At 47.4% G+C, this 13,541-nt stretch overlaps 1 protein-coding gene and 1 long non-coding RNA gene across 3 annotated transcripts; one reads left to right on the top strand and one right to left on the bottom strand.

Annotated features, from left to right (window-relative positions):
- The first annotated feature begins 3,556 nt into the window (after window positions 1-3,556).
- LOC149979508 (uncharacterized) lies at window positions 3,557-4,855 on the top strand. The gene is made up of 2 exons (XR_016484271.1): window positions 3,557-4,584; window positions 4,687-4,855. It is a non-coding gene; the product is annotated as an uncharacterized LOC149979508 (long non-coding RNA).
- Window positions 4,856-5,512: 657 nt separating this feature from the next.
- zdhhc23b (zinc finger DHHC-type palmitoyltransferase 23b) lies at window positions 5,513-13,121 on the bottom strand. Of its 2 annotated transcripts, none has more exons than XM_021620314.3 (5): window positions 12,778-13,121; window positions 11,280-11,453; window positions 10,486-11,187; window positions 9,887-10,054; window positions 5,513-7,436 (listed from the first exon to the last, which is right to left on the bottom strand). In XM_021620314.3, exons 2-5 carry the CDS (start codon window positions 11,414-11,416, stop codon window positions 7,163-7,165), a joined length of 1,281 nt encoding a protein of 426 aa, XP_021475989.1. In that variant the 5' UTR covers window positions 11,417-11,453; window positions 12,778-13,121; the 3' UTR covers window positions 5,513-7,162. The 2 variants fall into 2 exon arrangements, with proteins under 2 accessions (XP_021475989.1, XP_021475990.1); XM_021620315.3 differs by having other exon boundaries at window positions 10,731-11,187; window positions 12,778-13,118.
- Window positions 13,122-13,541: the final 420 nt, after the last annotated feature.

The raw sequence follows: 13,541 nt of genomic DNA, 5'->3' as shown, positions 1-13,541 counted from the left end.
TGTTCTGTCCTGGAGAGTTTTTTCCGGCGTCCTGGAACGCACCCTGTCTGGTTGCCGGGCAATGTAGCCAGTTGGGGTTTCTGAATACCCGCACCTGTATCCCATCAGCTTTCTGCACACCTGGTCCTGAACATCATCTCTCCTCTTCATAAGCCCGGACCTGACATCCATTCCCTGCCGGATCGTTAGCCATGAACAGTATGTTGTGCCAGAGTATCAGCCTCAAGTTGGATAGAATTTGTTTTGTTGTTTGTTACGTATTGCTTGCCTTGAACTTACCTCCGTTTGTTCCGTCTTCAGTTACTCACCCGGATCATTTACCCCATTCCCGCCTGGTCGTCGGAGGATTCCGCTTCCTCATTGGATCCACCTATTTACTCCCATCAACTCACCACCGCTACACGCTACGCCACCTGGATATATCTACCCATTCACATTCACTTGTAAATAAATACTCACCTTCTTCCTACTCTCCTTGTCCTGGTCTGCTTCTGGGTTCGATTTTGAAGAAACGTGACAGAACGATCCGGCCAAGAATGAACCCAGCGGACCTGGATTCCGTTTGCCATGCCATTACCCAGCAGGGGAAGACATTGGGACAACACAAGACGGCGCTACAGGAGATAGCAGTTGCAATCCAGAATTTATCTGCTAACTTGACACAAATCCAGGATCAGCTCAGTTTGCTGGCGATTCATTCACCACCTGTTTCACCCATCTCACCTGCCGTGTCTGATGCGGTTTCCTTCCGTGAACCCAAGGTACCGACGCCTGATAAATATGAAGGGGATTTGGGAAGATGCCGTTCGTTTCTTATGCAGTGTGGGTTAGTGTTTGATCTGCAGCCCCATTCTTACGCCACTGACAAGGCTAGGATAGCCTTTGTTATTGAACTGCTGCGTGGAAGAGCTCTGGAATGGGCTTCAGCCATTTGGGAACGACAGGGGACCTGCATGGCTTCATACCAGGAATTCACGGGAGACATGAGAAGGCTTTTTGACCATCCAGTCCGAGGTAAGGACGCAGCTAAACGTTTGTTCACTCTTCGCCAAGGAGCTCGCACTGTGGCAGACTTTATGATCGAGTTCAGGACATTGTCTGTGGAGAGTGGTTGGAATGAGGAGTCACTACAAGCGGCTTTTTACCAGGGGTTGTCGGAGCAACTCAAGGACGAGCTGATATCCTATCCAGAGCCTAGTGACCTAGACAGCTTGGTCACTTTATCTATTTGGGTAGATAATAGAGTCCGAGAGAGAAGGAGGGAGAAGCAGTGGGGCCCATCCAATCAATCAGCAACTCGGTTACCATTCGGTTCAGGAAGTGAACCAGAACGTATTGATCGTTATTCCCCACACGAGATTAGTGGAGGGGTCTTGCCACCAGATCCTGAACCAATGCAAGTGGGGCGACACGGGCTAACTAAGGAGGAGCGCCAACGTAGACGTGAGACCAACAGCTGTCTCTACTGTGGTAGCTCAGGACATTACATCTCCACTTGTCCACAGCGCTCGTTAAACTGCCCGGCTCGCTAGTTTTGGGAGGAATTTTAGCGAGCCAGATTCAACCTCTCAAGAAACCTGTCAGACCCTGTTTTCCTGCGACCCCTTATGAATAAGGATCAGAGCTTAGAGATGAACGCTTTTATCGATTCAGGTGCCGATGCCAGCTTTATTGATGCCGACTTGGTGGAACAGCTGGGGCTTTCCAAGGAGCAATTGCCGGAAGCCATTGAAGCAACCACTCTGAACGGCAGTAGTCTGGCACAGATCACTATGAGGACTGAACCGGTTAAGATGTTGTTGTCGGGGAATCATTCAGAGTTTATCTCCTTCTTCATTCTGTCCTCGCCCTATGTTCCTCTGGTTCTTGGTTACCCCTGGCTGAAGGAACACAATCCCTCGTTTGATTGGGTGACGGGTAAGGTAACTAGTTGGAGCATTGATTGTCATGCTAACTGTCTTAGGACTGCCTGTTCTCCTGCCGTTTCCAGTCAGGTCAGTGACTCTGCTCCTCCTGATTTGTCCCTGGTTCCAGAAACATATCATGAGTTGGGTGAAGTATTCAGTAAACAGAAGGCTCAGTCCCTTCCTCCCCATCGACCTTATGACTGTGCGATTAATCTGTTTCCTGGAGCCGCCTTTCCCAATGGACGGTTATACAGTATCTCTCGACCTGAACGTGAGGCCTTGGAGACCTACATCAAGGAGTCTCTAGCTGCAAGTCTCATTCGGCCCTCGTCATCACCTCTGGGAGCAGGATTTTTTTTTGTGAGCAAGAAGGATGGCTCTCTTCGACCGTGTATTGATTATCGGGGTTTGAATGATATTACGGTCAAGAACAAGTATCCCCTGCCCTTGATGAGCTCGGCTTTCGATTCTTTACAGGGTGCTACGGTTTTTACGAAGCTTGATTTACGTAATGCTTATCATTTGGTTCGGATCAAAGAGGGGGACGAGTGGTTGACTGGGTTCAATACTCCAATGGGACATTTCGAGTACCAGGTGATGCCGTTTGGACTGACCAACGCTCCTGCTGTGTTCCAAAGTATGGTGAATGACGTTCTGAGAGATATGATTGGTATTTTTGTGTTCGTTTACCTGGATGATATCCTCATCTTCTCGAAGGAGCTTTCTAGCCACGTTCAGCATGTCAAGCAGGTCCTGCAGCGGTTATTGGAGAACCGTCTGTTCGTGAAGGCTGAGAAGTGCGATTTTCACGCCCACACAACGTCCTTCCTCGGGTACATCATCTCCAGGGGAGAGATCAAGATGGACCAAGAGAAGGTTCGGGCGGTTCGGGATTGGGTCCAGCCCGGTACGAGATTGCAGCTCCAGAGATTCCTGGGGTTTGCGAATTTTTATCGGAGGTTTATCCGTGATTACAGCCAGGTGGCCGCCCCTTTAACTGTACTGACGTCTTGCACCAGAAAGTTCTGTTGGTCTCCTGAGGCAGACCGAGCATTTCTAGATTTGAAGAGCCGATTCACCAACGCCCCGATTCTCTCTCAACCTGACACTTCCCGTCAGTTCGTTGTGGAGGTGGATGCGTCTCATGTGGGGGTGGGCGCCATCCTGTCCCAGCGTAGCTCCACTGATGGTAAACTCCATCCCTGCGCCTTCTACTCTTGTCGTCTTTCTCCAGCTGAAAGAAACTACGATGTGGGTAACCGGGAGCTTCTCGCTGTGAAGCTTGCCTTGGAGGAGTGGCGTCACTGGTTGGAGGGAGCGGAGCAACCGTTTGTGGTCTGGACTGACCACAAGAATCTGGCTTACGTGCAATCGGCTAAACGTCTCAACTCCCGTCAGGCCCGGTGGGCTTTGTTTTTTGGACGCTTCAATTTTTCCCTGACATTCCGACCTGGGTCGAAGAACGGGAAGGCGGACGCCCTGTCCCGGATGTTCTCCAAGACGGAGGAGAGTGGGGCCAAGACTGAGATGATTCTTCCCCAGAACGTTGTCGTGGGAGCCGTTACATGGAGGATTGAGGAGGAGGTGATGGCGGCTCTTCGGACACAGCCCGGGCCCGATAACGGTCAGTCTCACCCCCTATCTAATGGTCAGGCGGAGAGAGCCAACCAGAAGATGGAGTCCACGCTGCGTTGTCTTGTCTCCTCTGATCCCACCTCTTGGTCATCTCAATTACCCTGGGTCGAGTATGCCCATAATACCCTTCCTTCATCTGCCACTGGGATGTCCCCCTTCCAATGCCTGTACGGATACCAACCTCCCTTGTTTCCTTCTCAGGAGAGGGATCTTTCGGTCCCTTCTGTCCAGGCCCACATTCGTCGTTGCCACCGGACCTGGCATCGGGCCAGGAAGGTCCTCCTTAGAGTTTCTGACCGGTATCAGATCCAGGCGAATCGTCGCCGTATTCCTGCTCCCGCTTATACCATCGGAGATAAGGTGTGGTTGGCTACACGGGATCTTCCTCTACGGACTGAGTCGAGGAAACTGTCACCAAAGTTCATTGGTCCGTTCGTGGTGGAGAGAATCATTAACCCTGTTGTGGTCCGACTCAAATTGCCGGCAACGCTTCGAGTACACCCCACCTTTCATGTCTCCTGCCTCAAGCCGGTTCACCTCAGTCCTCTGTTACCCCCTCCTCCTCGTCCTCCTCCTCCTCGGATGATCGGAGGTGGTCCTGTCTACACGGTGCGCCGCATCATGGACTCCAGACGGCGGGGTCGAGGGTTCCAGTATTTAGTGGATTGGGAAGGATATGGTCCTGAGGAGAGGAGTTGGATTCCTCGGCGTCAGATCCTTGACGATGACCTGCTTCGTGACTTTTACCGCCTCCACCCTGGCGCTCCGGGTAGTCTGCCCGGTGGCGTTCGTCGGAGGGGGGGTACTGTCACGAATCCCGTTTCCTGAGTCTGTTTTTTGCCTATGTTCTGTCCTGGAGAGTTTTTTCCGGCGTCCTGGAACGCGCCCTGTCTGGTTGCCGGGCAATGTAGCCAGTTGGGGTTTCTGATTACCCGCACCTGTATCCCATCAGCTTTCTGCACACCTGGTCCTGATCATCATCTCTCCTCTTCATAAGCCCGGACCTGACATCCATTCCCTGCCGGATCGTTAGCCATGAACAGTATGTTGTGCCAGAGTATCAGCCTCAAGTTGGATAGAATTTGTTTTGTTGTTTGTTACGTATTGCTTGCCTTGAACTTACCTCCGTTTGTTCCGTCTTCAGTTACTCACCCGGATCATTTACCCCATTCCCGCCTGGTCGTCGGAGGATTCCGCTTCCCCATTGGATCCACCTATTTACTCCCATCAACTCACCACCGCTACCCGCTACGCCACCTGGATATATCTACCCATTCACATTCACTTGTAAATAAATACTCACCTTCTTCCTACTCTCCTTGTCCTGGTCTGCTTCTGGGTTCGATTTTGAAGAAACGTGACACCAGGTAGGTCTGGGTCATCCCACCCTCTTTTCTTATCCCAGAGCCTCTGGACTTCAACCGTAGACCGTGTGGTGTATGGGACGATGAAGCAGAGCGGATCATACTGGCTGGCAAGGATCCGATATATGTTGCGCATGGTGGGTTCAACTTTCATGTGACCGTGCTTATTTCCAAGAGTGTCAGACAGACATTGCCATTGTAATCCAAGGGTGCGCTCTTGGGGTTCCACGCCATCCTGGGTTAACCACAGCTCACTGCTCTCCGACCTGGACTCTTGAAGTAGGTGTTCGATGACTGCTGGAAGGTTGCTGGCCCACTGGTGGACAAGGTCAAGCAGAGATAAAAAGGAAAGGTAGAGATGAGATTGGGGCTGTCAGTCACGGTACCATACGTGGTTGTGTTATTGTAGTTGTAGGAAATGGTTTAGCTAAGGGACAGGGTATTGACTTGGGCGCTACTTCAGAACAGAACCGATCACTGTAGGCAGGGGTCCCATTTACAGGTTTATTCGGGGGACAAAACAATGTCGCCAAAAAACGTGTGTAGCCTAATGGAAACGGCAGATACAGTATAGGACAAATGTTCTGAACATCCACAACACTTGTATTCGTTCGACAGGGGTAGGTTTTTATTTTGTCAAACTTTGAGACAAATGATAGAAATGGTGTTTTTCGAATAAATTATGATTGCAGAATAATTTAAGGTCCTACACGGTGCACGTGATGTCATCAATGATAAAGCGCTACTCCACATGTAATTATAAATACCTACTGCTTGCTCAATCTATTTTTCCAACTATAAAATAATGATTCTTTGCAGAACAAGGATTTTCCTGACTTTCAAGAATCCTGAATTGATTCACCTTGTTTTTTCAGTTGGCTAGTTTCACCATTACATTTTTCAGATCTACAGGAGTTTCACAGTAACATTAGTAGTTTTAAAAAATAAATAATTTAGCTCAGCCAAAATCTCTAAAATGACAGAGGCAGTTTATGGTAGAGAAATTAACATTCTGTTCTCTTGCAACAGCTCTGGTGGACATTCCTGCAGTCAGCATAACAATTGCACACTCCCTCAAAACATCTGTGGCATTGTGTTATGTGACAAAACGTGGTCTTTTATTGTCCCCAGCACAAGGTGCACCTGTGTAATGATCAATCTGTTTAATCAGTGTCTTGATATACCACACCTGTCAGAATCCTGAATTGATTCACCTTGTTTTGTGGATGGATTATATTGTCAAAGGAGAAATGCTCACTAATAGGGATGTAAACAAATTTGTGCACAAAATTTGAGAGAAATATGCCTTTTGTGCGTTTGGAAAATGTCTGGGATTTTTTTATTTCAACTCATGAAACATGGGACCAACACTTTACATGTTGCGTTTTTGTTCAGTGTAATTTATTAGCAGGGTTTCCCCAAACTTGGTCATCGGGATCCTAAGGGGTGCACATTTTGTTTTTTGCCGTAGCATTACACAGCTGATTCAAATACTCAACTAATCATCAAGCTTTGATCATTTGAATCAGCTGTGTAGTGTTAGGGCAAAAACCAAAACATGCACACGTTGGGTTCCTGATGACTGAGTTTGGGAAACGCTGCATTAAGGTGTCTGTGACAGAATAAACGTTGCAAACACTAATGTAGACATTTGGTAAATGCATTTCTATAGTTTCCAAAATATTTTTTACAACGGTGGGGCAGTGCCAAGATGGAGGTGCTTCAATACAGTGCCTCCTGTCAGTTATCTAGTGTATATATACATATTTGGGACAACTGGGGAGAGAAGGTGATGGCAGTCAGAAGTCTGAGGTGTGGAGATATGCTGCCATCTGTTGGTGAAAGACAGTACATCAGATGCATCCTTCAACTCTAGCCCATATCACAGAGGGTGAAGTTACCCATAGACACTGACCCAAGGTCTGTCTTGTGTTCTTCCCCCTAACGGTTCAAGTCAGGATTCTTTGAGGCACAGGAGGTTGGTGGCACCTTAATTGGAGAGGACGGGCTCGTCGTAATGGATGGAGCAGCATTAGTGGAATGGTATCAAATACATCAAACACATGGTTTCCACGTGTTTGATGCCATTCCATTTGCACCGTTACAGCCATTATTATGAGCCGCCCTCCCCTCAGCAGCCTCCTGTGGTATGAGGGTAAAATTATCCTAGATCTGTTTCTGTGGGCAACTTCTACCTGGATCGTCCAATTTGATCAATCACTTCTAAAGATGTAATGACGATGATGAGCAGCTCAGCTACACCAAGTCAGTGAGACTGGGTGAGGGTGTGTGCAGGCCTTCTCCCATTGTCAGGAACTCTGCCCAGTTGCCACGGAAACCATGTGAGTAGACTCCTGTGTCTACGACGAGGCCCCAGTAGTGGCTGCGGGCGGTCTTGTCTCGGAGGGCGGTGCACACCTCTCGCTCCGTCACGTTGTAGCTGACGTTGATGAGCTGCAGGACCAGAAGGTGTAGCAGGCCACCCGTCACTATGCTGCTGTACCACGCACAGGTGAAACACAGTGCCGAGCTGGAACACACACATACACACACTTTAGATACCAATATTACTCATATATTCCTGAAAACAGTCCCTAGCCACTAGCCCACACCCCTTATTTTTGGGAATCAGATATGTGTTAACAATGGGCTAAGTGGAGCTTACACCCTATTGACAACACCAATGTTATTTCTACAGATCTGCTAACACCAATGTGAAAGGGAAGGGGCTATACACACACACACACACACACACAAACTGAGAAAGAGACCATTTGTTACAGCGCTGAATAGTGGACAATACTATACAAGTACACTACAGGGTCGTTCCACCTCAAAAAGCACAAGAAATGATTTCAACACCCACCATCTCAAATTTGTTCTGAAATTGTTTTGGTTGTTAGAAATAGATAAGATTAACATTCCTGGAATATTATTTTGTTGAAATGTCATTTGATTTTGAGAAATTAAGCTAATTGATTGCAACCAGATTGGCCATTTTAATGTATATGATATTAAATAAATATAGTACATATAGAGAACAGATTTTTTCTGAACAGTTTTTCCCTTGTTGGAGTGGAATTGGCGGGGGGGTCCGTGGGTTGCTTTTGACAATTTCTTTGGATTCCTCATGTCTTACTCATTGTTTCAAACAATTTTGGTCCAAATCAGATATTAGGTCATATTTTCATTGACTATTATATGAATGCTATAAATTAAAATGGCCAATTTGGGTGCAATCAATTAGCTTAATTTTTCAGAGGTCTAATTATATTTTTCAACAAAATAATGTTTCAGGAATGCTAATCTTATCTGTTTCCAACTACAGAAATGACTTCAGAACAATCTGAGATAGTGGGTGTCATGGCTTGTTGAAATGACATGGAACGAATCTACACACACCTCACATCAAAACGCACATCAGCAACCACACACATTCACTCTTACACAATAAACCCGGCAGAGCCACATACAGTAACTGCTCTGTAAATCTGGGTCAGTAGTTGATAAAGAAGTAGGCCTGGTTGGGGGAGATACGATGAAATGTTTATTAACCTACATTACCCCCATAAATACCTGGCTATTTCAAAACCTCACAGCTTTAAATGTCCCAGATAAAGAAAAGATTGATTTGATGCAATTAAAAATCACTTGTTCTCTTATAGAATGACCAGGAAGCCATTTGGCTGTGTGCCAGTGGGTATTTTAGGACACTATTGATCTACACCGCCTCATTTCACAGGCTCATTTTAGCCTCTAATGCCGAATAGTGTGTTTTAGTGAGCTAATCATGTGTGTGTGTGCATCATATACTGCAAATCAAATCAAATTGTATTTGTCACATACGCCAAATACAACAGTGAAATGCTTACTTACAAGCCTTAACCAACAATGCAGTTTTAAGAAAAATACCCCAAAAAAAGAAATAAGTCACAAATAATTAAAGACCAGCAGTAAAATAACAATAGCGAGGCATATACAGGGGGCAGCGGTGCAGAGTCAATGTGCAGGGGCACCTGTTAGTCAAGGTAATTGAGGTAATATGTACATGCAGGTAGAGTTATTAAAGTGACTATGCATAGATAATAAACAGAGTAGCAACAACGTAAAAGAGGGAAGGGGGGCAATGCAAATAGTCTGGGTAGCCATTTGATTAGATGTTCAGGAGTCTTATGGCATGGGGGTAAAAGCTGTTTAGAAGCCTCTTGGACCTAGACTCTATGACTAGGGTGGCTGGAGTCTGACAATTTTTAGGGCCTTCCTCTGACACCGCCTGGTATAGAGGTTCTGGATGGCAGGAAGCTTGGCCCCAGTGATGTACTGGGCCGTACGCACTACCCTTTGTAGTGCCTTGCGGTCAGAGGCCGGGCAGTTGCCGTACCAGGCAGTGATGCAACCTGTCAGGATGCTCTCGATGGTGCAGCTGTAGAACCTTTTGAGGATGTGAGGACCCATGCCAAATCTTTTCAGTCTTCTGAGGTGGAATAGGTTTTGTTGTGGCCTCTTCACGACTGTCTTGGTGGGCTAGGACCATGTTAGTTTGTTGGTGATTCTGGAAACGATTGTGTTTATGGTGTGTGTTAACGCTCAAACAGATCTATACACTGTGTGCCTCCAGCTGAGGAACAACACTTCCTCCCCAGTTAGCTTACACACAGGTGTTTGGAGCACACTAGATAGCTGCCACCTGTGCTAATCAGCTATGTCTTCCGCTTCAGCTATGTCTTCCAATAACATGGAGATATGGCCGTGTGGGAACACTAACCCGAACCCTACAAAAGGTGTGAAGTAATTTACCTTTTTTTTATCACTGATATGAAGTATACGTTCCTTATGTTTCCAAAGGTACCGCAAGCGATGAGTCTTAATGTTTAGAGCAACTGTCGAAAACTACCCCGGTCAGAAGATACTATCGTCAATAGGCGCTAAGGTAGTTTGTGTCTATAAATAGGGTAGGTGTGTCCTGTGCATCCCTGTTACCTGTACTGATTGTAGACGCCTGGGCAGTAGAGCAGGGCGCTGAGCAGGTTCTGTTGGGGACACACGCTGCGCAGCACCAGACTGATTCCATACAGAGAGGTCAACAGAAAGAGGAGGAGTGTCGACAGGAAGCTGCAGTGATTGGCCTGGCCCACACAACTGTTTATCCTGCCACAGTGGCGACATGACGGACACGACACACAGACAGACAATACACAGTACTGAGACCGTGCGGTTAAACCACACACACAAACACACAGTACAGCTCTGATTTGTCATTTGGATGAGAGCATCTGCTGCTCAACGACTACAATGTAAGATATACTTAGAACCCATGATTACTCCAAACACACACACACACATCTGAACGAGTGATTGAATTATATATATATTTTGCACGATTGTGTGCATTACAGATCAGTGTGACTCAGAAACACAAGCCTATGGCTGATGACACAGAGGCAAGATAATGTCACTGATAATTGCTTAAACATTGCTTCTTAGGCCTGGCATGACACTGCTTAGACATGGCATGTGTACGAAATTACAGAGAAGGGCCTCTTTTCCAGACAGACAGAGGTGTTTTTAAGAGGACCCACCAGACACAGTGGTGGTCCAGCCTCAGGACACAGACACCACAGATCCTGCAGTGTCCCGCTCTGGGGGGCCGCACCACCCTGCACAGAGAGCACCACTTCCTGCTCCGCCCACTCTCCCTCTGCTCCACCCCTTGGCCCTGCTGCTCCGACCCACTCCCCCGATTGGCTAGCACTACTTCCTGCCCAACCCCGTTGAGGCTGGTGTGGGCGGGGTCTCTGTCCGGAGGTGAGCTGTGATAGGTTACCGTGCTGTGGATGTCGGCCGTGTGAGGCCGTACGTAGCCGGGCTCTCTCTTGGTGTGGATGAGTGAGGCCAGAGTGAGGGCCACCCCCAGGGTCACTGTACCCAGCTGGGTCAGCCCTACACCCCCCCTGGGGAAGACCTCGGTGAGGAAGAGGTAGTACATGTAGCCCAGGGAGAACAGGGCCAGGCTGAGGAAGAACAGAGTCCGGCCCTTCTTACGGTGGGTGACGTAGTAGTACCATAGAACCAGTACCGGTAGAGCAGTCAGAACCACCATGCCCAACAGGAAGTGAAGGGCTGCGATGTGTAGGAGGACAGGAAGTAGGAGCAGCGGGGGCAGCACCGATAGATCAACACGCCGGGCTCCGCCCCAGAACCAGGGAACACGGAGGCGGTCGCTCACCATGGTAACCAGACGGGACAGTGAATCTGCCTTCTGGGGCTCTTTCTTCAGCCATCTGAGGGAGAGAAGCAGACATTTACTGGATAAAGAATATTTAGCTAAGAGTGTTTAGGTAACAGGCCGTAGATGGGTAAGCCACTCCATCACCTGTCACAGGCATCGTCCAGATCCTCACAGTCACAGCAGCAGGCTGCCACATGGCTCCGCCCCCCCTGACGGTCCACAAACTCACAGCAGCACAGAGGCTCATCCGGCTCCAACACCTCATTGGCTCGCTTCTTCATGACAGACAGCCAGTCAGCCTGGAATGTTTTCAGTCTCCTGCAGAGATGAAGAGTGAGCGAGAGTGGGTTAGTGTGTGCATGTGTCCTATTCTCATGGGGATGCAGATAGATGGAGGTAAATGTGTGGCGGGGAGTTGTGGTTAACAGTCCTTTATAACAATAACCCAGCCCACCAATACCTCCTCAGTCACAGGAAGCAAGGTCGATGCCTCCCCAGGGTACAGATACATTAGACTATTTATTTTTGCTCAGTGCAAACCCCCCCTTCTGCAGTGGGAGATGTCTTGCAATTGAGGGAGGCTATGAAGAGGATGAGAAGGGAGATTCATTGTTAGCTCTATATGGTATTGGCTGTAATTGGAAACCCGAACCAACTGATTTGAGCGGGAGAGGCTAGTTTCTTGTGGGTCTCCAATGCGCCCTTGCGCAGAGGACATTGCTACCCATTTGGGCTCGACCGCGTGGCGACAAATTGGGCTGTCTGCCATCTACTCTGTGAAGGCGACTGCTGAATAGCCTATCAACCACATATGTTGTGGCATTCGCAGGCCACTGGAATTGCCATGTGGTAAAGGCCTTTCCCTCCTCAAAATGATACCAATTTCCTAGAAAATGAAGACCACAGGTTTAATTATGGGTTAGCCTATACAGAGAGTAGTGAATACATTTAGCCTTTATGTTTTTGCTACCACCAATCTAATATAGATTGTAGTAGCCTCATGGCACGTGCCCTGTGTGCCCGGTTGGTATCCAGTCATGATTACTACAAGTTTCAATAGCTGGCTAGACTAACTACCAATCTAAAAATGATTTGCTGACATGGCTAATTGAGTGACTATCAGTGCCTGACATAACAAGAGAAGAACTGCTGCTGCATTTCGAAATGGCACCTGGTGTATTATACTATTCATCCCCCCAAAAAATACGCATTAGTATGTTGAGACACAAACTGAGTTCCTAAAAAAAATTGGGACCGGTAGCTGCCCCGAGTAACAGACAATTAGACAATCTGCTTAAACCTCTGGCTGGATACAATGTCACCGTCTGGAAAGTTGATACCAAGTAGCCAGCCCATCGTTGCGTAAAGGATAGCGGGCTATCATTTGACTCTACTTAACCCCCTCGTGAATAGAACAGACATGTCACGTGTAATAGAAAATAACTGCTATTCATGTAGTTTTATGAAAAGTCATATGGCCTACTTCCTTTTGACCTACTTCCTTAACTGTAGGCTAGGGTACATTAGGAACTGCCTACTGAACATGGCGAGGAAATGAGACTGGCCCCAGGACAACGTTGCTCACAACCGCACATTCCTAAAAATGCTAACTGAATGTAGCTATGCAAATCACGTAGCCTACCTGCCCGACTGTCCTGTTGCAAGTTTAGTCTATTAATGTTGTTAATCCAACAAGGTATGTAGGCTGTTTCGTCTCCCTTCTGATGTTTTAGTCATTCCAATCCCAGACCGCACGCTATAGAGGCTACTGTGGAAAGCGCTGGAACCCTATAGTCACTCCATTCAACTTTTCAACAGATAGTATTTTCCAATGGTATGTATGAATGAAGAGCAGACAGAGGTCCACATATAGCCTACACCTCCTCTGTCGCTGAGGTTGTCTGGTCAGTAGGCGGCAACACGACTGCCTGTACTGTGGAGAGAGAGTGGCGGAGTCCGTTTCTCCTTCATACTTCTGACGTCAATAGAGGGGGTAGGTAACCCTTTATTTCCCTCAGATGAATTTTTACCAATCTGAATCAAGACAAGGGTACTGTTTATCAACAATAGCATGTTCATTGAAATAAGCAAACATTGAGCTTATTTTAACTGTTCAACCCATAGACATATTTTCGTACGAAAATGTATGCACACACTACAGTAAGTAGCTCTGGATAAGATCGTCTGCTAAATGACAAAAGTGTAACATGTTATGGGGAAGGCTATTTTGGGTCCCAAACCAAGTTCTTTCAGCAAAGGTCAAAGATCCTTTGTTGGCAAAGTATAGCCTATCAACTGGAGAGCTACGGCTCCTTTCTGTGACATTGAGGTGTTGAGCTATGGTGGATTTTTTTATGATCTGGAAAGAAGCCAATTGGATCAGATCAAAAGTATTTACATCCCCAG

The sequence above is a fragment of the Oncorhynchus mykiss genome, chromosome 11 (genome assembly GCF_057628025.1).
Source record: "Oncorhynchus mykiss isolate SJ-2025 chromosome 11, ASM5762802v1, whole genome shotgun sequence".
NCBI lineage: Eukaryota > Metazoa > Chordata > Actinopteri > Salmoniformes > Salmonidae > Oncorhynchus > Oncorhynchus mykiss.
Note: the sequence above shows the minus strand (reverse complement) of the source record. Positions and strands in the feature narration are given on the sequence as shown.

Excerpts from the sequence above, each read along its gene's own strand:
- zdhhc23b (XM_021620314.3), bottom strand. The coding sequence starts at position 11,416 with ATGAAGAAGCGAGCCAATGAGGTGTTGGAGCCGGATGAGCCTCTGTGC. Across the intron at positions 11,188-11,279 it reads CTGGACGATGCCTGTGACAG|ATGGCTGAAGAAAGAGCCCC; the intron begins GTGATGGAGTGG and ends TCTCTCCCTCAG. Across the intron at positions 7,437-9,886 it reads GGCGTCTACAATCAGTACAG|CTCGGCACTGTGTTTCACCT; the intron begins GTAACAGGGATG and ends TGTGTGTTCCAG.